The 26,557-nt window shown below is 42.8% G+C and overlaps 2 protein-coding genes across 11 annotated transcripts in view; both read left to right on the forward strand.

The window, feature by feature from the left end:
* The window catches only part of LOC128350855 (interleukin-1 receptor-like 2), a 109,238-nt gene extending 105,787 nt beyond the window's left edge, over positions 1 to 3,451 (forward strand). For all 7 annotated transcript variants that reach the window (XM_053309656.1, XM_053309654.1, XM_053309655.1 and 4 more), the window contains one exon: positions 2,868 to 3,451. In XM_053309656.1, the coding sequence (XP_053165631.1) occupies positions 2,868 to 3,250 (383 nt within the window). In that variant the 3' untranslated portion in view covers positions 3,251 to 3,451. The remainder of the gene's footprint in view (positions 1 to 2,867) is intronic.
* Positions 3,452 to 9,342: 5,891 nt separating this feature from the next.
* The window catches only part of LOC128351015 (interleukin-1 receptor type 1-like), a 33,994-nt gene continuing 16,779 nt past the window's right edge, over positions 9,343 to 26,557 (forward strand). The window contains exons 1-5 of one of the 4 annotated variants that reach the window (XM_053310079.1): positions 9,343 to 9,854; positions 10,370 to 10,440; positions 14,891 to 14,960; positions 17,476 to 17,728; positions 24,099 to 24,276. In XM_053310079.1, the coding sequence (XP_053166054.1) occupies positions 14,897 to 14,960; positions 17,476 to 17,728; positions 24,099 to 24,276 (495 nt within the window). In that variant the 5' untranslated portion in view covers positions 9,343 to 9,854; positions 10,370 to 10,440; positions 14,891 to 14,896. Of the gene's footprint in view, positions 9,855 to 10,050; positions 10,441 to 11,117; positions 11,237 to 14,890; positions 14,961 to 17,475; positions 17,729 to 24,098; positions 24,277 to 26,557 lie in introns of those variants that run through there. The other 3 variants (XM_053310080.1, XM_053310078.1, XM_053310082.1) reach the window with 3 other exon arrangements.

Below are 26,557 nucleotides of genomic sequence, written 5' to 3' on the forward strand. Positions count from 1 at the left end.
CCGCTTAGAGAGCTCCGGCTATATAGCGGTATATAAGTGTAAGCGCTATTGCTATTGCTATACGTAAGTTGTACAGTCTAGTATGTGATGCTGGCTTTATAAATTAGGCTCCTTGCACTCACACTTTGCCTTGATCTTTCAGCTTGCCATTAGGCTAGGGAGGGATGCATCCAGGCAGAATTTCTCCAGGTGCAGCTTCCTCAATCACTTGCTAAATATGCCCCTGAACAATTTCTGCTAAGGCACAGTGCTTCCTCAAGATGCCACTTATATAGTAAATTTCCGGCCAAAAAAATCAGGATTCCTGATGCAATTGTTGAATATCCACTGCATCCCACATATTGGCTGTTAAGTAAATATGCAATCTCAATACCTTACATTAGATCTTCATTTTCACAGCATTGAGCTGTAGTCCTCAAACAAACCTGCACTGGATGTAATAGGCAATTTCAGTTCTGGAAAATTGTTCAGGTTTGTTTGTTTATTCATTCATCACTAGAGCTTGCAGATCATCCACATTCTCAGCTATCAGAGTGGTGTCATCAGCATAGTGCATTATAGCTTAGCCCACATTATCTCTATGCTAAAAAGTTCCAATTTTTATTATGGCTTTTTGGAATACGTCAATATTTCTGAAACACACCAACATTTCTTCTGAGATGTAGGGAGCGGCCATGCTGATAGAGCGCCTTTTCTTAAAGCCTTGCCTTTCTCAAGTTTTTTTTCTTTGAACATTTGCTTGGAGGTTTTTCACACATGGCTCTGTGCCTCAGGGTATCTGAACAGCAAATCTGCTTCAAAGCAGATTCAGGCATTTTAATTTGAGGGATTAGATGGACCATTCGCATAGCCATCAGCACCTCCTTCACATAGCCATCAGCACCTCCATCAACACCTTTGGAGAAAGCAGAAGCCCCAGAGTTTTTTTCAAAAGCTGCTGGAAATAAAGGATTTTTTTACCCTGGACATAACTGGGGCTAAGCCAGAATTTGCAGACTCCATTCGGGGAGAAACAAAGTCCTGTCTGTCCTGGTCCCTGATAGCCTGCAGAGAGGTTGGATTAAATCCAGCGAATATGTGGACTGGCACACTCCAATCAGGATTGGATTTGGGGGGAAAGCCTCTTGTGATCTTGTGGAACATCAATCTATGCCCCTGCACCAGTGCAGGTGCACAGATCTATGTTCTGCAAGATCACCAATCAAATGTTATTAATTATTATTATTTATTAAACCACATATAAAAGATAAAACAATGCAACAATTTTAAAACAGCCATAAAATTAAAAACACAGAATTTTAAAAAGATGGGAAAGCTTGGGTGAAAAGATGGGTTTTCAGGTGTTTTTTGAAAATTGCCAGAGATGGGGAGGATCGTATCTCATCAGGGAGCGCATTCCACAATCTCGGGTCAGCGACCAAGAAGGCCCGTCTCTGTGTAGCCATCAAACAAGTTGTTGGTAGCTGGAGACGGACCTCCTCTGATGACCTCAACGCGTGGTGTGGCTCATAGTGAAGAAGACGCTCTCTTAAATACCCAGGGCCTAAGCTGTTCAGGGCTTTATAAGTTATAACTAGCACTTTGTATTTTGCCCGGAAACCTATTGGCAGCCAGTTAAAAACCAAAACCAAACCGAGAAAAGCAGATGAACCCTGCATGGACTTGGCCAGTCAAGACATCAGCCTTCTGCAAAGCTGAAGCAAGAAGAAGAAGAAACAGAGATAAATCCAGAAGGGATCAACGAAAGACCTGAGAGCAAGCAGTATGAATGGGGCACCAAAAAAATTCAGAAGGAACTGAGAGGAACCCTATTAAAGCATCCTTTTGCTAACGATAATTAGCATAGTTTCTTCAGATTATTTTTATAGCGCTTAAATGTGGCTACTATATGACCTCAGCTCGCTCTACTTTACCCTTCTTAATCCTGTGGTTAAGCTTGCTGTCTGGAAAATGCACAGCAGCCTGAAGGAAAATAAGAGGAAGAAAGGGAAGTGGGGAAAGGAAGGAAAGATTTCCAGGAAGAATATGTCTAATTATCTTGGATTTCTGCCTGGTCATTTACTATAGTACATAACATTTGGGGTAGGAACTATGTCATATGGAGATGCATTAGGCAGAAATCTATCAGATGTATCTGTGGCTAGCTTGGGGACCAGCTGAATTTTGGCTGGACTGCTAAGACATATGTAATTATATGGTATACTATTGTATCCCTCAAGCTGAGAAACCAAGGCAAAGTGTGTTTGCAAAGCCAGCATTATATATGAGATTGTACAAAGTCTTTACAGTTTATATGGTGTAGATGTTAAGCTGTGCACCTTAACTTTAAATTTCCACACTTTTTAGAGTATGAGTGAAAATGTATAGCATTTTAACTCTCATCCTAAACTGAAGGATGAATATACTGCATTACTGAATGTAATACTGAATAAACTAGGGGTACTGAATTGCCACCTAATTATCTTGCTTGGCCAAGTATATGAAAATATCAAAGATATGAGAATGTTGCAAATATGGTCTTAAAATAAGAATAAAATTTAACCATATTTTACAGTGGATTCTTGAAACCTAAGAACTGTGAAAATGAAGCAGTGATGTCTTGAAAAATATTTAATACTTAAGTTCTATGAATTTTTATATCAGTTTCAGATTAAGTGTCATAGCTACACAGGGCTGGATATGTATTTTAAATCTGCAGGCATGAGTATCAAATATGTACAAGCACAGATTAGTAGATTTTGGCATTTTTCCAGCTCTGTAAGGAAAAATACCTGCATTGTTTAACAGCTTAAGCACGTCTTGAATAGCAGATTATTTATTTGAAGGAGTTAAAATGTGTTATAATCTTTGTCTCTTGTGATTTACAGCTGTGGTCAGTCTAATTGATGAAACCATTAAACAAAGTAGAAGTCTGATCATTATTTTAGTACCAGGATCATCGAGCTATAATTTATTAGACGAGGCACCTGAGCAGCAAATAGCAGTATACAATGCACTCATACATGATGGAATGAAAGTAATCCTGATTGAAATGGAGAAAATAAAAGATTACAGTAACATGCCAGAATCTATTAAATATATTAAGCAAAAGCATGGAGCCATCAGATGGAAAGGGGACCTCACAAAAAGACGTTCTTATTCTGCAAGTAACAGATTCTGGAAAAAGGTCAGGTACCAAATGCCAGCAGGACCTCGAATTTCCCCAGAACTGCCTCTATCGCCATTGTCTCTCAACGCACACCTGCTTTGAAAGGTGTACCTTTTGATGGATGCTGTTAGAACATATCTTTGGATGTGGTGAATAGACTTTTATGCTTATAGCATTCCCAGGTTGTAGCTGGTAATTTTTTTTAATTGCTAGTTAAACATTGCCATTTCTCATGTACAGAAGGCCATAAGGTATTTCAAATGAAAAATAATAAACTTGAAAGGACATATTTTTGTAACGGTATATTAACAGTATTTGTGTGTGGTTTCTCTTTGTGTAATCAGCTGCAGTGGTGCAGCAGTGGGGAAGCAGCTTGCCTAAGAAGCAAGAGGCTGATAGTTCAAATCCCACCGGTATGCTTCCCAGACTGTGCCTAGTAAATATATATTTGTAGTCACCTATATGGGGCAGCAGTGATATAGGAAGGTGCTGGAGGTGGATGCTCACTTCAGTGACAACGGCAAAGGCATAGTCTCATACTACGTGGGAGCAAGGCAATGCTAAACCACTCCTGTATTCTACCAAGAAAACCACATAGCTTTCAATCAATCATCTTTATTCGGTCCATTGACCAGCAAGCCACATCGCTCTGTGGTTGCCAGGAGTCGACATCGACTCTATGGGACAACCTTTCTTATCCTTTTCTCTTTGTAAAAGAAGAGGCTGTAATCCAACAGAATGCACACGCAGCATGTGTGTGAATGACCAGTGAAACACAGCTGAAGACTGTTTGGTGAATCCGGCCTCCTGCTACTTCTGCCAAACAGCCTATCAATGAGATTTTAGCTTTGGTAAACGATGGCTCATGAATGTCAATCCTATATACAACATTTGTTTACATATGTGATTTCCCACCCACCACCAAGATATATGTATATGGAAGCCTGCTTCTTTGTGTACAGCCTCTCACTCTGTTGGGGGCAGTGTTTCTTTGTGCTCTTGTGAATATTTTTAAAAACTCAAACTTGTATATATATTTTTTGTGATTGTGTTTACATTTGATAAATGACTTAAGTGTAGCTAAAATAATTTGCAGCCTCTGTTCAATAACATTCCTTTTATATCACTATGTGGCTTGATCCACATGCACAAAGGCCATTTATTTATTATTATTATTATTATTATTATTATTATTAATTCAATTTCTATACCGCCCTTCCAAAAATGGCTCAGGGCGGTTTACAAAGAGAAATAAAACAAATAAGATGGCTCCCTGTCCCCAAAGGGCTCACATTCTAAAAAGAAACATAGGACACACACCAGCAACAGTCACTGGAAGTACTGTGCTGGGGGTGGATAGGGCCAGTTACTCTCCCCCCGCTAAATAAAGAGAATCACCATGGTAAAAGGTGCCTCTTTGCCCAGTTAGCAGGGGTTACATTCATGTATATTCTTGACAATTCCAAATACCAATTACATTATCTTAAATAATCCATCACAATATTTCCAGAGTTTTACATCACAATTTGCACTCACTTGCGTCACAATAACCACAATTCTGAGAAAGTGTGGTTGTAACTGTTATAGAATGCAGGAACTATATTTTCTAGATAGACATGTAAATTTATAGGGATGGACAGTTTTATCCTAAATTCTTGAATGGTTTGATCTTCTCATTTTTGTGATCTAGAAGAGATGGGAGAATGCTGAAATGTTGTATGTCTGTCAGTAGTACTGAATTGTGAAAAACTTACCAGTGAAAATAAGGGTGCAATTAAAATAACCAGATCCATGGTGCTACCTTGTGCATAATGAAGTTTTATTGACAGTGTTAAAATATGAGGGGAAAGACTAAATCGTTTTGATGTCATGATGAAGACTGATACAGCAAAGTGTTGTTTAAATGAACCCAAAATATCATCATTAGTTTCTACTATGGATATTCACTTATGCCAGTTTGTCTTATCAGTCAACAAATTAAATATCTTACTCCTGATATGCAGTGTGTATTTCTATCCTCAGAGAAAATTTCCCTCTAGCTTGTAAGGTGGGTGTTAGGCAGGGAAGGGCTTGTCAGGAAGCAATTTTTCATCTGTGCTGGATATTGCACAATTCTTCTTATATAATCATGTGTTTTTCACATCACTTTGAGCATTGGAATATAGCTCTTTGCTCAAGGCAGAATACCAATGTAACAGAATCCTCATACAATATTGCAAAAGCATACCTGTGTGCATGCCAGTCACTTATTTGAATAAGTATTGGTTCTGAAGAGGTGCCTTTTTTGCTTAGCTGTGTAAACAGTCTTAGGCATGCATTTGGATTTGTTTGTTGTACTCTGGAGATTGAGGCAAAATGTTTGCTGTATTATAGAGAAACAGAATAGGTTATAGAAAATATACACTTCACCGCCGAGTCAAGTTGCAGGGGGACAATATGGCACCGTGTCTGAAACACCATAACTATGAAACATTGCATAAATATGTTATGGAATGCCATGTTTTCAAGGTCAAGAAAATGAATGGGCGTGTTATCATGAAGATGCAGAAATCAGGCTTTACACTAATTTCTCACTTTTCATATATGACTGTAAAACACAGATAACAAAGGCCACTGAATTTTAGTAAACATTTATATCCATAATTAAGAATAAGAAATACTCCATTGTAGAAATAAAATCCCTGTATTTCACCCTCTGATGTGACTGCTCTATCTGTGTTGTTGCATTACATACTGCGATGCTTGTGGAAGGCTTTCTCGACACCATTCAGAATTCCTGATCTTGTGGAGCTGTATACATGGAGTGTCTCAGGGTGGTTTACACAGAGAAATTTATTTATTTATGCAGTTTTTGTGTCACTGGCTTTGTGTTCTGTGTTAATTGTTTCTAATTTGTGTGTGTATCTTTTTTAGAGCATTGCAAATTGCCTTGGGACCATGGGTGAAAAGTGATTAAAAAATAAATAACACTGACAGACTCTCACTCTTCTCCCCCCCCCCGCCCACTCCACATTCAGATAACATCTGCAAAGGGCTTGTGTTTGGGTGTAGAAGATCATTTCAAAAGCAGGTCTGAAGGTTTAGTGAATGATTTCAATTTGTTTAGGTATTTCTGTACTCTTGAAATGTGATATTTTGCCTGCAAGCCCAACATAAGTACTTACAAATGAGCTAACTGATTTCTGTATATTTTACTCATGAATATGCATATTCAGCTTTGGTGATTTTGAAGGTGTTCACTATAATTTAATGTCATAGACACTGAAAAGTTAGCTCCAGTCAGACAGCAGAAAATGCAATAAAGACTAATTTGGCATGTATGTGAAGGAAAGGGGTGGTTTGAAGCTGATTCCGTGCCCGCCGTCTGTTTTTAATATAAACTAACCATCCTGTTCGTTTGACTGTATGCAATGTGCTGGATGTTGAGATCTTACCCCACTAACTTGGATTGCACATTTAAATTTAAGTGCATTTAAATTCTATTTAATTCTTAAATGTTAATAACTGAGAAAAATATAGCACAGAAGATTACAGACCTTCTCAGTCTCATCTGTTCAGTCCAAGTTGGTGGGGTCATATCTCTGGGCAAAGGAGCTGGCTTGTGTTAGTGGATGAGAAAAATATTTATTTATCAGCCTGATATGTACATCTCTAGGCAGTAGACAAAATTTAAAACACAATATAAAACAGAATAAAAACAATTAAAATTCCACAAAATACAAAATACAGTAAAAACAATATCATAAAATAAAAACAAACTAAACACTTTAAAATTAATTTGAATTAAAAGCCTGAGAAAACAGGTACATCTTGAGAGTCTTCCTAAAAACAAACAGAGAAGGAGATGCACTTATTTCAATAGGCAGCATATTCTAAAGCCCCGGAGCAGCCACAGAGAAGGCCCAGTCCTGAGTTGCCACCAAACAAGCTGGCGGCAACCATAACTGGACCTCTCCAGAAGATTGTAATAGGTGAAGGGTTCACAACAAAGAAGGCGCTCTCTTAATACCCTGGGTCCAAGCCGTTAAGGGCTTTATAGATGATAACCAGCACTTTGTATTTCACCCGGAAACATATCGGCAGCCAGTGCAGTTCTTTTAAAATTGGTGTTATGTGGTCTCTTCGATTATCCCAGAGACCAGTCCGGCTGCCAAATTCTGTACCAATTGTAGTTTCTGGACTACATACAACGCAGCCTCATGTAGAGTGCATTACAGTAGTCAAGCCTGGAGGTTACCAGCATATGCACCACTATTTTAAGGTCATTTGCCTCCAGAAATTGGTGTAGCTGACTTATCAGCTGCAGCTGATAAAAAGCATTCCTGGCCTCAACCCGAGAAACCAGAAGGAGTTTTGGATCCAAGGGTGCTTCCAAGCTACATACCAGGAAGAGTGTAACCCCATTATTTCAGGAAGAATATAACCCCATCCAGAACAGGCAGATCTAAATCATTTCTCGTGTTCTGATGCCCACAGTCAGTACCTCCTTATTTGGGTTAAATTTCAGTTTGTTCTCCTTCATCCAGTCCATTATCTCCTCCAGGCAGGTACTGAGGGAAGTTATGCCATTTCCAAATAAGTCTGATATAGAGAAAAAGATCTGGGTATTGTCAGCATATTGATAACACCCTGCAACAAACCGCCTGATGATCTCTCCCAGAGGTTTCATGTAGATGTTAAAGAGCATTGGAGACAGTATAGAGCCTTGTAGAACTCCATACATTAGTTCTCGCTTTACAGAGCAGCACTCAGCAGTCTCCAGGTGACACCATCTGGAATCTACCAGAGAGGTAGCAATGGAACCACTGTATAACAGTGCCACCCAAACCCATCCTCCTCAGGCCAGTCCAGAAGGATACCATGCTCGGTCGTATAAAAAGCTGCCAACCAAAGCATTCTCAGCCTCATAGCTCACTTGACTTGAAAGCTGATTTGAAATGGGTCTATATAATCTGTATCATCCACTTGTCACACGGGGCTTTTGGAGCCCTTTAACTTCCATCTCCTCTGGAATGGCTCACATATCGGCTAGATTTACCCTGAAGTCCCTGCGAGTTATTGGGGAGCAGTCCATACACAATTCAGGTTTTTCACTGTGCATTAAGAGTGTAGCCCGATTTATATCCAGGGTAAAAAAAAAAATCCACTATTTGCGGCAGTTTTTTGAGATGGGTTTTCAGTAAAGTCCCTGTAAACTTGTGGTAAAACCTGCTGTGTGTAAAAGTCCTTGGAGCTGAGGGGCCAGCACCCGCTCAAAAACCTTGCCCCACCATGGAAGATTAGAAATGTGTCTGCAATAGCTAACTCTGAGGTATCCAATGCAGTCTTCAAATAAGGTCTAATAACAGTCTCCTTAAGACAAGGAGGCATCCTGCCCTCCCTCAGAGAAGCGTTTATTTACCAGACGCCTTCTGATAATACGATAAATATGTAATAAATGCACTCTTTTACTGTGAATGGTCATACCTTTTACATCCTCTTCTAGAAATATATAGGAAACAAAAGCCCTCTTTGGAAGTTATGACAGCTATTAATGCTCAAATCCATAGGACAGACAGAAAGTGTGCTGCTGAACCTCAACTCAGCTTAACATCTGAATATGTTCAGATAAACAGCTGAACACAGCACACAGATTGCATGAGTGTCGAAGCTAACGTGTGGATAAGGCTTGCTTCTACGTCGGACCTTAAGTGGCAGGCATCTCCTGTTGTTGTCAAAGCGAGTTCCTCTCCTAGGATTTACAGCTGTTTGAGGGAGGACGACGCAAGTGATCCTGATGCAGGGCGGTGAGCCACCGTCACCCGCCTCTGATCTACCCTCTCCTGAGAGTACTACACTATTCACAGAACCCTACGCAATGATTTCTCCGCCACCCCAGTTTGTCTCCCTCCAATGTCCAGAGGTGCGTCACGTGCTGCTGATCTCCCCCAAGGCTTCCCTAAATCGTGGCGGGGAGGGGTGTGTGCCACTTCTGTCCCACTCCCGTTCTCCTACCGGGAAGGAAGTGCAAGAAAGTGAGGCGTCCTCCACGCTTGCTTCTAACCCCGGAAGAGGACAGCTTGGTGAGGTGTATGGGATCAACCTTCACGCTTCACCGTAACGCATGGGACTGAGGGTAATCATGCTAACCAAAGCAAGCAACAGACGAATGCATTATCGCCACATGGATGGCGGATACTTTTAAATTATTTCACAACAACGGACTAGAAGTAGACTCTTTTGTCTGAAACCGATTGGTGCGCTGCTGGGGCTGGGAGCAACTGAAGTGTCCGAGGAGGCCTTGAACTCATGGCAAGTTAGGCAAGGGTGCTTGCAAGCGCACTCCTCTTCGCTCCGCTTGCGCTTATTCTCTTCCCTCTGCAAGGAACGACCGCCGATCAGCTTCGCAGGCTTGCGCCGAGTGGAGCTCGGCCAGAGGGGGCGCCTACACGCAGCCAGCTCTATCCTCCTTGCACTAATGCTTCAGTGGGGCAGGGCAGTCGCGTGGGGAGCCGCGCTTCGGGGCTCGTCGTGTGTTCCGATTGAGGAGAGTGGCGGGGGCCCGTCTGGGGCGTGCTTGGCCAGGCTTCCGCGTGTAGCTGCTTTTTAGGCCCTGCTCAGGACAAACCTCACACCGCGCAGCTGTACAGCCAGCGAGCAGTAGACTCGCTTCCCTCCTTTCTACGCAGAGTCTCAGGTAGCTTTCAAGAAGGCTCTCTTGCCCAAGGTAGGTAGAATGATGTGGAGGGAAGGACACACTTCCTACTGACTGTCACTTTCTGGCCCTGTCGGGCATCTTATACGGCCGCAACTTATTCCTCTTTCTCTCTTTCTCGTTTTGTGCCTTTTACTAGTTGCATCATGCATGGCAGTCAGGCAGAAACCCACTCCTGCTTTTCATGTCCATTGACTTTAGCCACATAAGCAACAGTTGAACGCTTTGCGGTGTGTGTGTCTGTGTATGTGTGCGTGCGTGCGCGCGCGCGCGGCTCATGGGAGCCTCGGGTTGTTACGGAGCTGCGGAATAAGTTGGAGCCCGGGACAATTTTCTGAGAAAAGGTCTTTTGCACAGAGAATTCTGCCGCGTTGCAAGTGTGAGTGAAGCTGCACCATCTAATGCTCTAAAAGATGCAAGTGTCCTCAGAATCTCGACCTCGAAATCTAAGAGAAGGACTTAATCTGAGCCAGCCAGGGTTCCCCAGTAAGGCTGATACTGTAATACTTGTGTACTGCTTTTAATAGGAGAAAGAATTTCACCAGATGCATTTCTTCATCTCTGCTTCTGCTGGCCTGTTGTTAAGTCTTCTGTTAAGGTATGCAACTCCTGTTTTGTCTTACATGAGCTTGTTCTAATCACTCAACTGAGTTATGGAACCTTTTTTTAATCTCATGGCTCAGCCCAAGAATATTAGATCATAATGGAAAACTATTGCTGAACATGTGCTGGTACTATTTATTCACTGCTAAACTAGTCCCAATACTTTTAGCCAATAGTCCCAATACCATTTATCTGTCATTTTAAAATCCAATTTCTACTTATCCTTTAAGGCGCTCATGGCAGCATACATACTTTCAATTTATATGTCAGTTTGAGCCCCAGTATCTCTCATTGGAGAAAGTAAGCAATACCAAGGTTCACTGATCCCCAAGAGATTAAAGGGAAGTGTGTGAAAGAAAAAGTAGCTGCTGTCAAAGATTTAAACTGGTCCACAGATTTGAATGGTTTTGTTTCCTCTGCCCAGCTCACACACAGATTCCATCACAGTCCAATCCTGAATTTTTTTTTAAGGGGGGTGGGGGCCACTTGGTTGCCTAGGCTTCATATTTCGTCTTTTACCTATTTCACAGCTACAAAATCTGTTTGCTTATTATGTATGCAGGTAGTTAGGGAATGATGGTTTTTCCCAATGATCTTTTTGCAGGTAATCCAGGTGTCTTTTCCCAAGCTATTGCTTCTGTTGTGGGAAGCTGCCATTTCCTAATTCTTAAACTGCCATATTTTGATATGGTGAAAATAATTCTTCCTGCATGCCTGCTAGCTGCTGCAATTAAACCACATGGCTCAGCTCTAGAATCATAATGGAAAACAGTATCTCTGAGCCTGTGCAGGTACTATTTCCTCTCGGCTAAACTAGTCCTAACACTTTTAGCACTATTTATCTAATTGGAAATAGCTGCATGAAATATAGTTGCATGAACATCCCAGGAACCTATTACTATATTACGTAATGGATGTCACACTCTTTGCCCCCTGTGGCATTTTATCAGTTTTAAATGTGTATTTTTTTTCTCTTTAGAGGCTGAATGTTCCTCTGCTGTACCCGTGAACTGAGAGAGTGCTTGCGTAGCCTTTTAATGTGGAGAATAAAGAAGCACTCAGCAGATTTATTTAGTTTTATCTTAGCAATGCCTGGTTGCTACTTCATCAACTTTTCCCCTTTTAAATTGTCCTAGATTGCACACTTCCCACTTATTTTTAAAGAAGTGATGAACAGCTATGTGCTTTTGCATTCAGAATTCTTCCCAAGGAGCCACTTGGAGATCAGTTTGGAGTGGGAGATTTTTAGGTGGTGCTAAGCACCCCTCCCAATTTCTCAATCCACTTGCCTTGGAACTGGCTTGTCCAGTTTAATAATGCCATAGAAGTAGTGAGATGCATACACTTCATAGACCGAGATGAAAGAGAGTTGGACTGCTGGTGTTGGGGAAAGAAGAAGGTGCATTTCTGAAAGAGGAAACTGTATTCCTGAGAGGGAAACACTCCCTTAGAAAGACCCCTTCCTTGGGTGATGCACTCATATCCTCATTAGGGGCATAGAGAGATGGGTTACTTGCCTGCCTGGTGTGAAGATTGCAGACGTCACGCTGCGTCTAGGTAGGCTGTTGGACAGTACTAGGGAGGAGTCAGCTGTTGTGGTGCACGTTGGCACCAACGATGTTGGGAAATGCAGTTGGGAGGTCCTGGAAGCCAAATTTAGGCTGCTAGGTAGCATACTGAAGTCCAGGACCTCCAGGGTAGCCTACTCTGAAGTGCTACCTGTTCTGTGTGCAGGGACAGCGAGACAGGAGGAGCTGAGGGGTCTCAGTGTGTGGATGAGACAGTGGTGCTGGGAGGAGGGGTTTAGATTTGTTAGGCACTGGGATACATTTTGGGGAAAATGAAGCCTGTACAAAAGGGATGGGCTCCACTTAAACCAAAATGGAACCAGACTGCTGGCACTAAAAATCAAGAAGGTCACAGAGCAGCTTTTAAAATGACGCCTGGGGGATTGCTGGCAGGATCAGGGTGGTATCTGCTTCGACCGGCAAAATCCCCTAAGGTATGAGGGTGAACATGTTTAGGATAAACCAGGGACAGAGTAGAGCCAGGTGTTGAGCAGAAGCAAACATAGGACAGCTTGCCAAATAGGTCAAATGAAGGTAAGGAGGATAACACACGGCAACACCAGGTGAGGGTCCTGGCATATAGGTGTCTGTATACCAATGCCAGAACTCTCCAAGCCAAGATGGGTGAGCTGGAGTACTTGGTTACTAATGAAAATATAGATATAGTGGATATAACAGAAACCTGATGGAATGGTGATGGTAAGGGGGATAGCACACGCTACCTCTGTGAAGGTTAAGAAATTTAGGACTGACAAGAGGAAGTACTTTTTCACACAGTGCATAATTAATCTATGGAATTCCTTGCCATGGGATGTGGTGATGACCACCAGCTTGGATGGCTTTAAAAGGGGCTTAGACAGATTCATGGAGGACAGGTCTGTCAATGGCTACTAGTCTGGTGGCTGTGGGCCATCTCCTGTCTCAAAGGCATGATGCCTCTCAATACCAGTTACAGGGGAGCAACAGCAAGAGAGAGGGCATGCACATACTTCTTGCCTGTGGGCTCCCCAGAGGCATCTGATGGGCCATTGTGTGAAACAGGATTCTGGACTAGATGGGCCTTGTGCCTGATCCAGCAGGGCTGTTCTTATGTTCTTATGGAAGGGCTGGAAGGGCTGAACTAAGTCAGTTGAACTGGTTTTAGTCACACAAACCTCTCCTAAGCCTCAGGGTTTAAGGCAGCTTTGAAACAATTGGGAAAATCCAGTCCTGTGCACTGAAATACTTTTATCCCCAACTGAGAGCTGAGTTTTTAGTCTGAGATAAGAAATAATGTTTATGATTAAACAAGGAATGTTCTTGATTTTACTACACTATTTACTGCATGGACATCCCATGCTCAACGTAATTCTCTAGGAGTGTATATTTCCTGCCCCATCTCTCTCTGTCTCTCACTTTAAAGGAAAAAGACCAATTTGAATTGTTGGGAAACTCGTAATACTTCTCATGCTTGGTGCTCGCCCTTTCTCAGGTTTATATTTTCATGCAACTTGCTAAGCACGGTTGGACCTGCTCATCAATTGAGCAAATGATCGTAAATCTTGCATGACATATAAGCAAACCAGGAAATTTTGCAAATATTGGTTAGTATGAATGGAGCCGCCTGACTTCACAGCAGCAAAAATTAGGAGTGTGCATAAAACTGGTATGCTTATTTTGGTTCGAGTTCAAATTGGACTTGAACAGAACCAGGCATATTTGGTTTTGCTACCCTGAACAGACCCCCTGGTTTGGCTCAAATTCAAACTGGTGTGGGGGTTCTAATGAAAAAAAAATTTTTTTTAAAAGAACTCACCACCTCCAGGGAGTACTGCCGTGGCCCTGTTTGTGTGTGTGTTTGTGGGGTTAACCCCTGCTAACTAAGCAAAAAGGCACCTTTTTTAACGTGGTGATTCTCTTTATTTAGCAGTGGGAGAGCAACTGGCCCTATCCACCCCAAGCTCAGTATCTCCAGTGACTGTTGCTGGTGTCTATCTTATATTTATTTTTAGATTGTGAGCCCTTTGGGGACAGGGATCCATCTTATCTATATATTTAATTCTCTTAAACGTACCTGTTGCTAATCCCGTGCATGGCAGCTCTCATGAGAGTTCGCGAGCAGCTACCAGACTAGTGATGGGGACAGGGGATAAAATAGAGATGCTGGGAGCAGGCGGCGGTGGGCTGGCCCGGCTGGTGGGAACAGGCGGTGGGCCACCTGTCTGCAAGGAGCAGCAGGCATTAGCGGGCTGGCCGCTGGAAACAGCAGGCGCCAGTGGCGGGCTACCCGGCCACTGGGAGCAGGTGGTGGCGGGCTGGCCCAGCTGCTGGGAATTGGTGGGCAGGAGGAGGTGAAAGTGCCGGGCGGGGGGTGGGAGGGGTGAGAAGAAGTGGGCCAGCCAGCTCACCAGCCAGAAGTTGCGGGCGGGGTGGGGGAGGGCTGAAGTGGGCCAGCCGGGCAATGGAGGCGCAGATAATCTGAGCCCTGCCCAGCTAGTTCATTTGTTATTTCTCTATGTAAACTGCTTTGAACAGTTTTTTAAAAAAGCAGTATATAAATATTTGTTGTTGTGAGGGGTTCTGGCAGTTCCACTTCCCTTACTGGCCTCCTCCTAGTCTAAAATCGGCCCAGTTGGAGCAGTTTTTGCCCTGTGACTCTTGTCAGACAGATGGGCAGTGCACATGTGCAGCAGCCTCCCAAAATGGCTGCTGCCAGCATGAAGATGCCAAAAATGGGCTGAATACTGCCTGAACCAGGCCAATTTTAGACCAGGGGGAGACCAGCTGGGGGAGGGGGAAAAGAGTCAAGAGAACATTGAAATACAGTTTTCTTGTTTGTTTGTTTGTTTGTTTTTAATAAAGACTATTGATGTATTATTTTCTTTCTCCTCTTTATAGTAAAATATGAGAGCAACTGCATTATTTTCCTGCAGTCTAACAACAGTAATTCTTACTTCAATTAAAACAGGTATGTTGATGATAATGCCAATTCTGATATTTCTTAAGTTTTGCAGGCCATCCTTCACCAGTTGGTTTGGTTCACCTCCTCCTATCCATCCCCAAATAATTTCAACAAGTTGGCCTGTGCTGGGGTCTTCAAGGTGTCCTCTTCCCTCTCCTTTTCCACAACCCCATTCCCCCCACCGTGGTCCTTCTGCACTGCATGGGGCATTTCCTAGTCTTGCATCTGTAGCCTACAAACAGCTGCTTTACCTTTGTACAGCAAATAGGACCAATAAGGTCGCTCACCCATTTTTATTTTTTTTAATCAATGCTCGTTGTCTAGGATCACATCCTAGGCTATTGGCATGTTATAGCATAGGATTGAGTTACATGACTTTCTGTATATATAGCTGAAGATAAAATATATCATTGGTCACAACAGTGAGCTAGTTATGGTAGCCTGTATTTAGTCATTCAAATATTACTGGCTACTGACTGAAATCCTCTGTTCAAACACACAGACACCCCATCCCCATCTCTATATACTGTATAATTCTCTTAGATGTACCTGTTGCAAATTCCATGTGTGGCAGCTCTCACGAGAGTTCGCAAATGAGGGGAGGGGGAGAGGAAAGCGACGGTGAGGAACATAAGGCCAACGGACAGGCCAGTGAAGGGGCAGGCAGGGAGAGAAAGTGGTGGCGGGGGGAGAGAAAGCAAAAGCAGCAGGGGTGTGGGGGGGAGAAAGTAAAAGTAGTGGCAGTTGGTGGGGAGAGAAGGCAGCAGTGGGGGAAGAGAGAAAGCGGGGGGTGGGAGAAAGTGGCGGTCAGGGTCTATGTTTTCATAGACTTTATGTTTTCATAGACTCTATGTTTTCATAGACATAGACATAGGTCTATGTTTTCATAGACTTTTAATTTTAAAGATGGTGAGATCTGATGTAAGTAATCCAACCGTGTTACATATGTGGCAGTATGAGATCCCTTTGCAAACTTAAATAGCATGTACATGTTGTTGTACTTTGTATAGAATTTCTGCCACATTGTACACAGCTGCTTTTTTGTGTCAGCACAACTCTGCTGCTACTTTATGCAGAATGCTCATTGAAGTATTGCGTGGTTGTGTTAGAATACTATATTATGAACAGTGCTATGGTTTCAGTTGCAACTGGCATCATTACCTTCAGTGCAACCATTCCAGTGCTCCTCTCAGCTCTTGCATTGCTTTTTGTCTCCCCTTCCTGTCTATTTGTCCAGTATTCTCTGGGTTTTTTTGGCCACAGAAGTGGGTACAAAGATCATTACTTAAAACTAAGAAAGATCACAATGGTTTCCTGGGAAGCAGCTCTGCCCCACTTACCAAGTATTAGATGTACTTTAGATGTAGTCTGATGTTATAGTTTATTTTTCAAACTTATATGCTGGTCTTGTGGTAGCAAGCATGACCTGTCCCCTTAGCTAAGCAGGGTCCACCCTGGCTGTATATGAAAGGGAGATTAGAAGTGTGAGCACTGTAAGATATTCCCCTCAGGGGATGGAGCTGCTCTGGGAAGAGCAGAAGATTCCAAGTTCCCTCCCCGGCAGCATCTCCAAGATAGAGCTGAGAGAGATTCCTGCCTGCAACCTTGGAGAAGCTGCTGCCAGTCTGTGAAGACAATACTGAGCTAGGTAGACCAATGGTCTGACTCAGTATATGGCAGCTTCCTATGTTCCTATGTGTTATGGCCCTTGTTTTGGCCTCACAGTGAATTAAAATAAAATATTAACAGTCAATGCTAACAAAAGCACCGGTCTGAAAAATGGAGGGCATAATTAAAAATGGACAGAAGTATGCCAGACTGCCTGCCACCCCGCCACCCCACAACCCTCTGGAAACAAAAAACAAAACAACAAGGATATTCACACTATCAGGCGGAATAGGTCTAGGGGAGCCTAGCTTGATTTTGCCTGACCGCGAGAACCACTGGGCTCGCAGGTGAGCCCAGTGGCCTCCAGGCGGTTAACCCGCCAAACTACCCCTCCCCTTAAACCTGGGTTTTTAAATTGTGAGTTGCCACAGTGCAGCTCCGTGCCGCAGCTACTCACAAGGAGACCCCCAACCGAGAGGCTGAAAAGACCCCGGCTTGGGGGTCTCTCCAGCATGCCCTGTGCAGTCGCGCAGGGCATGCTGGAGCTTCCGGGGGCCGCACGGCCCCTGAACTCCCCAGCCCCCGCCAGCTCTGTGATGGAGCCAGCAGTTGTGTGCGCAGCCACTGCGGCCGCCCAGAGCATACCCTCCCCAGGCTCGTCTCACGGATCGTGAGAAGAGCCTCAAGATGTTTTTGCTCTCTCACCTTGCATAACTTTGGAGTGCTAGGTGTAGCCCATATAAGGATCTCAAGTACTTAAGCTACAATTTGTCATGTTTGCCCAGCTGAAGATGGTTAATGTCCTCAGGATATATTAAAACATAATATATCGGTTTTGTGAGAATGTTTTTAGGATAAAATAAGCTAGTTCTTACTATTAAAAAACCTTTCTTTGAATTCTGTTTTTATTTAGATCCTAGCAAATCACTCAACCGGACTACTGAGTTAGCTCATTTCATACATGAAGGAGAGCCTTTTGCTGTCGACTGCTTATTGGGTAAAAAGCTAAATTTCAAGCTTCTAGAATATAGTGTGACTTGGTACAGAGCTGGCAACCACACACCTGTGTTTAAAGACCAACGTTCCAGAATTCAGCAGCGGGAAAACTCCATTTTGTTTCTTCCTGCAGTTTTGGAAGATTCAGGAGATTATGAATGCATTGTAAGGTAAATGGTTTTGCGTGGAGATGAGGAGAATTAAATACTACACTGCTTTAAAAGTGTGCTATCCATTTTTAAAGTGGGCCATCAGCTGTTTACTTGCATTATAACTGAAGTGGGAACACTGCATTAAGACTTAGTGCTCTTGACCTTGTCTTCCAAACCTTATAGTTGTGGTGGCTGAATTTGCTTGATAGTAGAGGGACTTGGCTTTGTTGTACCTTTTACCCTTTCACAATCCCAGAAATTCTTGTTCCTCTTCATTGCGATTTAATTAGGAGTGAGGTTGGTGTATTTTAAGATAAACTGAAGAATAGTTTTACTTATGAAATGGTCTAGAATGGAAGGTCTGATTTTTTTTTTAAACTAGCAGCCTCAGTAGGCATTAATTTGTAGGTCTTATAGTGTACATTCCTCTGTAAGCATTAATTTGTTTCTAGAGGGGTGACAGATCAGATGATGATGATGATGATAAGCACTAAGAACAAATGCAATGAGCAAAAGTCGAAAAATCAACAACAAACAGCAAGTGCCACCTTTGTAAAGAAGCAGATGAAACAGTGGACCACCTCATCAGGTGTTGTAAAAAGATTGTACAGACTGACTACAAACAAAGGCATGACAAGGTAGCAGGGATGATACACTGGAACATCTGCAAAAAATACAAGCTACCTGTAGCCAAAAATTGACCATAAAATTGAAAAAGTGGTACAGGTGAAACTCGGAAAATTAGAATATCATGCAAAAGTCCATTAATTTCAGTAATGCAAATTAAAAGGTGAAACTGATATATGAGACAGACGCATTACATGCAAAGCGAGATAAGTCAAGCCTTAATTTGTTATAATTGTGATGATCATGGTGTACAGCTCATGAAAACCCCAAATCCACAATCCCAGAAAATTAGAATATTACATGGAACCAAGAAGACAAGGATTGTAGAATAGAACAATATCGGACCTCTGAAAAGTATAAGCATGCATATGTATTCAGTACTTGGTTTGGGCCCCTTTTGCAGCAATTACTGCCTCAGTGCGGCGTGGCATGGATGTTATCAGCCTGTGGCACTGATGAGGTGTTATGGAAGACCAGGATGCTTCATTAGCGGCCTTCAGCTCTTCTGCATTGTTTGGTCTCATGTCTCTCATCCTTCTCTTGGCAATGCCCCATAGATTCTCTATGGGGTCAGGTCAGGCGAGTTTGCTGGCCAATCAAGCACAGTACACTGTATACTTTTCGGAGGTCCGATATTGTTCTATTCTACAATCCTTGTCTTCTTGGTTCCATGTAATATTCTAATTTTCTGGGATTGTGGATTTGGGGTTTTCATGAGCTGTACGCCATGATCATCACAATTATAACAAATTAAGGCTTGACTTATCTCGCTTTGCATGTAATGCGTCTGTCTCATATATCAGTTTCACCTTTTAATTTGCATTACTGAAATTAATGGACTTTTGCACGATATTCTAATTTTTCGAGTTTCACCTGTAGAAAATGAAGATGCAAAAATATTATGGGACTTCCGACTATAAACAGACAAACATCTGCCACACAATACACCAGATATAACTGTAGTTGAGAAGAAAGAAAAACAAGTTAAAATAATCGACATAGCAATACCAGGGGATAGCAGAATAGAAGAAAAAGAAATAGAAAAATTAACAAAATACAAAGATCTACAAATTGAAATTGAAAGTCTGTGGCAGAAGAAGACCAAAATAATCCCAGTGGTAATTGGCGCCCTGGGTGCAGTTCCAAAAGACCTTGAAGAGCACCTCAACACCATAGGGGCCACAGAAATCACCATCAGCCAATTACAAAAAGCAACATTATTGGGAACAGCCTATATTCTGTGACGATATCTATAATAATAAAAGCGAAAACGTTGATAATAAAATTCAGCCATCCCAGGTCCTTGAGAAGGACTTGATGTCTGGATAAAACAAACCAGTCAATAAAACCTGTCTGACTGTTTAAACAACAACAACAATAATACAGTCACTGCTTCAACTCTTGCGTCTTAGATTTAGAAATTATGTGAGTCTTGGAAAGTTTCCAATTGCATCAATTGTTCACAATACTCACTTTAATCCCTAAATTACTATGGGTAGTTATGGATTATAGAAAAAATGTACATAATAAGCAATGTGCTTCCCAGGCTCCTAAAGATTGCCTTGATGAGGAAAATTTAGGGGGAAAATGCTGTTCTTAATCCAGTTCTATTCCAGTCTCTTCATACTTTGAGTCTTCTAAGTAATAGCCCAATGGTGTTCATGTCTACTGAGACCTACCAAGTTCCGTAGGATATACAGCTAAGTGCTTACTTAGAATAACCCAATTCGATTTGGTCAACTGGTTCAGATATGATGTCTCATCAGCCCAGCCTACTGTGTGATACAGAATATATCTCCTTATTGTACACTGTTCCACTTTTCCTAATTGTATTGTTCACATACAGCTTAAATATCACTGTAACCAGTATTTAAGTCATGTGTGAGGTGATGGTTTGGACAGTTCACCTTCCCACAAAATTTGGAGAACCAGAATGGCACACGGGGAGAGGGAGTGAGATGCATAGTAGGCAAGGTTGATTGGACATATTGTGTGAACCAGCCCAGTGGGACTTGCATATCAGGAAACTTGCTTATAGACTGGGAAGAATGATTGTTTTACCTATAATTAAGAATTTGAATATAGGTAAAATAGGGAATAAACAGAGAACTGCAAAGATAATCATCCAGAAATTTGGCTACTAGAAATTTAATTCTGGTAGCTGGCAGGGGCAGTTACATAAGAACAGCCCTGCTGGATCAGGCCCAAGGCCCATCTAGTCCAGCATCCTGTTTCGCACAGTGGCCCACCAGATACCACTGGAAGCCTACAGGCAGGAGTTGAGGGCATGCCCTCTCTCCTGCTGTTACTCCCCTACAACTGGGAGTAACAGCAGGAGAGTTTACGCTGTCACGGGATTAACAAATATTTTAAAAGTTTCTGCCAACGTAGTCAAATTTAAAAATGGTACCAGGCTGTGTCTTGCACCGTTGACTCCTGGCACCCACAGAGAGCCCTGTGGTTTTCTTTGTTAGAATATAGGAGGGGTTTAACGTTAACTCTTCCCGCACATTATGAGATGATGCCTTTCAGCATCTTCCTATATCGCTGCTGCCTGATATAGTACCAGCGGGGATTTGAACCGGCAACCTTCTGCTTGTTAGTCAAGCATTTCACTTTCTCATACTCTGCTACTATTCCGCTATAAAAGTCTGTCTCCAAATGGCAGATATAAAAGAGACACACTTTGGAGTGGAAAATGAGAATGCTGAGCCTCATCAGCGACTAGAAATGATAGTTGACTATTAAGCCCAGCTGAAATTTGAGAACATTTGAACACAAACATAACTAAGTCAGTCAAAATATAGAAAGCATATGCAGTATAAAGCAAATACTAGCTCTTGGCTCAAATCTACATAATATCATTGCAGAATTTAACCAAGTTCATAAAGAAGTAAAATATTGAAAGGCTAATGCAAATACATCAATGAGAGGTTCAAGTTCAACACCATGAATTCCATCCAATAGTTGCTTCAGTTTTTATAAAGCCTGTCATAACTTGTGTTAATGTAAGGGATTGAGAAACAAATTTGGGGATGTGAACTTTCTGTTTTGCATTGGTTAGAAGGGGCAATGCGGGGGCTTCTATTAGATCCACAAGGATACTTCCTAGGGTGGGACTTGCTAAAGAGGTTTTTTAATCAAGTTGTATATTCTTGTATTTCTTCCATGATTAACGATGTATATATGGACTTCCATATGGTTAAGCTGGAAAGATCAGGCATGGAAGATCTTTAGCTACTTTTTATAAGGCTGTCAGTCAATTTAAAGAATTTTCAGTTGATTCCATCCTTATCTGCCTTTCAGTTGATTAGCTGCTTACATATATTTGCATATCTCAAGCGACAATATAGTTGCCTTTTGAGATAGGAGCTTGCTGATTTGTTCTTTGTGCTTGAGGTCTGTGGTTTGCCCACAAGGAGAAGCCACTTGTACAGTCACCAAGCACAGAACTGAAGATCCTTCAGTACTTGCTTCTACAAATTGAGCACATACATTTCTGATGCTGTTAAATACCTTTTCAAAGGAGTGGAACTAAATATTGTATTTTTGCACATATACTCTGCCCACGGGAAGAGCCCGCACCTGCCTAGAGCCTGCAGTTCATTCGCATCACTGTTAAAAGTCATATGGAAAGCTCACACCCAGCTGGTCCCCACACCTTCTTCTGCTGCAGAGACTATTGGAAACTCTGCAGAAAGGGGGCTGCCAGGATTTCCTTCCCAACACTGGCTACAAGGACACCGCGGGGCAAAGCATGGTCAGCATGGACCTGCGTGCCCGGAGGGAGGAACAAGGGGACAGCAAGCAAGAGGAATGTTGCCCCGGTGGTGGGGCAGTGAGGGAGAGAAACAGGGTGGTGTGGGAGGCAGGAAGACAAACTGGGGCAGTGGCAGGGGAGATGGTGAGAGAAATGGGGCAGTGTGGCATCGATGGGATAGAAATGCAGCGGTCTGTGTTAATGTCTTGCTAGAAAGTCCTCTTTAAGTCCCTGCACCCCACCTTCTATTTGTAAAAAAACTGGATAACTCACAAGTTATAAAAGGTAGTTGGCCAAAGATTCATTCTCCTTCAATAATAAAATAATGTTTTAAAAAGTTTTACGTTAAAAGAGAACATGTGTTAATAGAATACACTGTAGGATTACGTATGGAAAATATTTCATTTTAAATTATGTGTTGACAAAAGGGAAAACTGTTATTGTGATGTTTAGGAACATAGGAAGCTGCAATATACTGAGTCAGACCATTGGTCTATCTAGCTCAGTATTGTCTTCACAGACTGGCAGTGGCTTCTTCAAGGTTGCAGGCAGGAATCTCTCTCAGCCCTATCTTGAAGGAAAACAATTTATGGAGAGATTCTAGAAGTGGGTTTTTTAAAACCTGATTTAGAATGTAAACGCTACAAACACCGCACTTCACAGTACTTGTTGCAACCTGATCACGCTATCACTCTCTTTAAGGAGAAAAAAGTCCCTTTCCATTTATGGGAAACAAGGTGGCGCTTATAGTGCCAAGTACTACCACTTAATGCGGCTAAGCCATGGCTCCCAGAGGACCAGCAAGAGTGTCCTAAAATCACCTGCAAACAGAAAGCTAGTGAGGAAAACATTCAGGGAAACCCATTCACATTTCTTAAGAGTGTGTGGTAGCCAAAAGAGTGTGGCAGAGAGTAAGCAAGCTGTTAGAGTGCCCTGGTTTGGAAAAACAGACTTGGGAAGAACTAACCTCGGGTTTGAGCGATAGAACCTCCTTTCAAGGTCCCAGAAAGAAACCTTCAAGGAAACGGGACAGAACGGGTGCCCTCATACTAGGGAATTGGAATGTTCCGCTTCTCGTAATCAGATTAGTAAATCTGTATGTCATTTATGCAATGCTCTTGCATAGGAATAGGGAGGGAAGATGCGACCAAGAGGTTCACGTGGATGAGACAGTAAATCTCTTCTGGAAAAGTTTGTATGGTTATGTGCAAAAAGTCAAGAGTATCTCTTCTAAACAGCAATGGGACAAATTATGGACATAATTGGACGTAACACCGCCCCCCCCCCCCATTACCTGATGTGCCTTGTAATCCCCCATCCCCGAGTTATAGTACTACCTGCATATACTTCATAGCCTTGTGGGTTTCCAAATCCTTGTGTGTAAATCTTTGTAGATATATGATGTACAAACAACCACTTTGTATATAATTGTGCTTTGGCAACGTACTGTATGCTTGGGTAGTTTGTTGGTTCAATAAAAAAAACTTGTCCTATTTTTTTTTTAAAAAAAGATCTTGTCCTATCTTGAAGAAGCCAGAGAGGGAACTTGAAACCTTCTGCTCTTCCCAGAGCGACTCCATCCCCTGAGGGGAATATCTTACAGTGCTCACACATCAAGTCTCCCTTTCATATGCATGTAGGCTGGGGTAGCATTGTGTTCATTACTGGGTGTAATTCAAAGTGCTGCTATTGAGCTTAAAAGCCTTCTCAGGCTGGGACTGGGTTACCTTGAGAACTGCTTTTACTTATGGGTCTCCCAAGCCCTGCTCTCTGGCCTGCCTTTGACACAATTGTTTTGGTGGGTACCAGGGATAGGGCTTTCTCAGTGGCAGCATCTCAGTGGTGTTTACCATGTTCCTCCCTGTTTAAGTGGGTGGTTAAAATTTTTCTGTTCCATAAAGCTTTTTAACTTTTTAGCTGATTTTAGAACTGCAATATTTCAAGAATCTTTATGTTTTAACATATTTCAAATTTAGCATGGTCTTTTTTGTTTCACTGTAGAAATTCAACACATCTCATCAAAAGACGCTTCAACATAACAGTCTTTCAGAACAGCAATGGTTCGTGTTTCAATGAATCATTTGCCGTCCAACAAATAGCATTCACGTTGTCAAGTGCAAAGCTTGTGTGTCCGAACTTGTATTATTTTAGAGCAGATACTCATCTTCTTTGGTACAAGGTAAAAGAAAACTACCTTGCAGGTTTTATTTCTGAAAGCTTGTGCTTATTTTAATACCTACTCTTGTACTTCTATCTTATGTTTTAAGAACTAATACCATGTCCTTACTGGGGTTGTGCACAGAACGGGCGACTTCCGGTTCGAAGGGAGGGGGATAGCGTTAAGGACCGGGGAAGGTGCTCTTAACCCACTCCCCCACTGCGTTTCCCCTGCAGGCGCTGTGTTAAAAAACAATTCCATGGGGCAGCATTGTACCTCCTCACTGCACTGGTGCATGTCAGTCCGGAAGTACCCCCAGTAGTACCCGTTGCGTGTGCGTGTGTGAGCATGACGTGCTCACACAGTTGGTAAAATGAATGGTAAAGATGATGTGGGAATGGTGGGGGAGCGTAAGGGGAAAAGGCAGGCAGATGATGGAATTGAGGAGGTGGATGAGAGGGAGACTCAATCTAAAAAGACTAGGATTAACCTGGAGAATGTGGCTGGTGGAATGGGAGCCCAGATGGAGGGTATGCAGCAAGGTTTGTTTTGTTATGATTAAATTGGTAGGGAAGGACGCACTGTTCCCTCTAAGGTGTGCACATGCTCACAAGTTTTTGGATGTCACTCAGTTCCTTTTAGATCCTGCTCAGGTTGAATCAGGAAGGCCCCATTCCGAGTTCAGGTGTTCACACATTGCCTTGATACTGCCGCCTAGAACAAAACTCATTCCACACAGAGATGAAAAAAAATAGAGGGACCACTGGAAGGATGTGATAATTGGTGATGTCAATCCATTGAACTTGGCAGAGTGGCTGAAAAAGTCTTGTGCGAGCAAGGCGGATGAAGGGAGGGGATCTGCTAGCTGAATGTAAGATTAAGGAATAGCTGGAGAAATTGCTGTGGCTCAGTGATTTGGGGAAGAATGAAGTTTTGTGTCATTTTCCTTAGTTTTTGCTGGAGAAAAATGGGATGATGGGGTTCCTCTTGGCACCTCTGAGAGTGATATTCAGAAAGTGTTGTGGGAAGATCGAGTTCTTGATGTTAGGCAGCTGTCTTTCAGGTGGGATGTGGTATCTTGATCCTCTACCTCTGTTTACTTTCATACTAAAGGGCAAGAGCTCTCAGAAAGCATGGCTATTGGGTTTCAGGTGTTCTGGGTGTGTCTCCACATTCCCCCTCCCTCAAGTGTTACCGGCATCAGAATTTTGGGCATGTGGCAGCAGCCATATGTCATCAAAGTCGAGTGCAGTGTGGAGGGCAGCATTCTTTTGTTGAGTGCACTGGTTCTCAGCCCCTGGTCTGCTATAACTGTGCGGGGTAGGGACCATAGCTCTGGCTTTAGGTGATGTGCAGTGGCTAAGGAAGTCTGGGAAATCCAATCTATTATGGTGAAATAGGGGATCTTGTATGTCGCTGTGGTAAAGCATTACAAAGAGCAGGCAGGGGGTCCCCCCCATTTCAGCTCTTGTTTCTCCCCCACATCTGGCCAGGTGCTGGAGCAGGGAGGTGGAAGGATTCAGGGGTGGCTGGTTGTTTCAAAGGAGAAATTTGTGGGCTTTATGGTTGAGGACATGGGCGGAATTACCATTAGGCAAGGGGAGACAGTAGTCTGGGGGCCCCATTGCCTGGAGGGGCCCCCCAGAGACAACTCACATGACTCCCCATTGCCCCCTGCCCAGCCCCAAGGCCCCTCAGCCACTTGCCCTGTTCGCCCTCTCTCCTGCTTATCCTCCTGGCCGGCAATCTAAACAGCAGGCAAGCTGCTAGGAGCTCCTTTTCTCCTTGCCTCTCAGCTGATTGGCGGGTGGACGGGGCTTCCAGGGAGGCCTCCATGTAGGCCTCAGTGAAGCCTAAACTCGAGTACGCCTGTAGACCCCAAGCAGGCAGGCAGGCAGGCAGAGTGGCCCCCACAGTTCTCTGCTGCAGCAGACCCTCTGCCCTGCCCAGCCCAGCCAGCCCAGCATTTGCCAGGTAGAATGTGAACTCCTTTTTGTGGTTAACCCCTCCCCCTTGCAGGATATATAGGGATCTGCTTGCCATAGGGCTTTGATATGGGGGGTGGGGAGACTGAGAAGTCTCTGAATATTTAATTTAAAACAGATTGGAAAATTTGCTGGCTTAAAAAAAACTATCTAAAAAGTCCTATAAGTGGCTTGTTTCATGGAAGAAAATTACAAAAGCTTCTGGAACAAACAATATTATATTTATTTTATTCATTCATTTATAAATGCACTTATGTTCAAGTTGTTTTGCAACCCAAAAGGTCTGTGTGAGAACTGTGAAGCATGTGTGGTGCTTT

Source organism: Hemicordylus capensis, chromosome 3 (assembly GCF_027244095.1).
Source record: "Hemicordylus capensis ecotype Gifberg chromosome 3, rHemCap1.1.pri, whole genome shotgun sequence".
NCBI lineage: Eukaryota > Metazoa > Chordata > Lepidosauria > Squamata > Cordylidae > Hemicordylus > Hemicordylus capensis.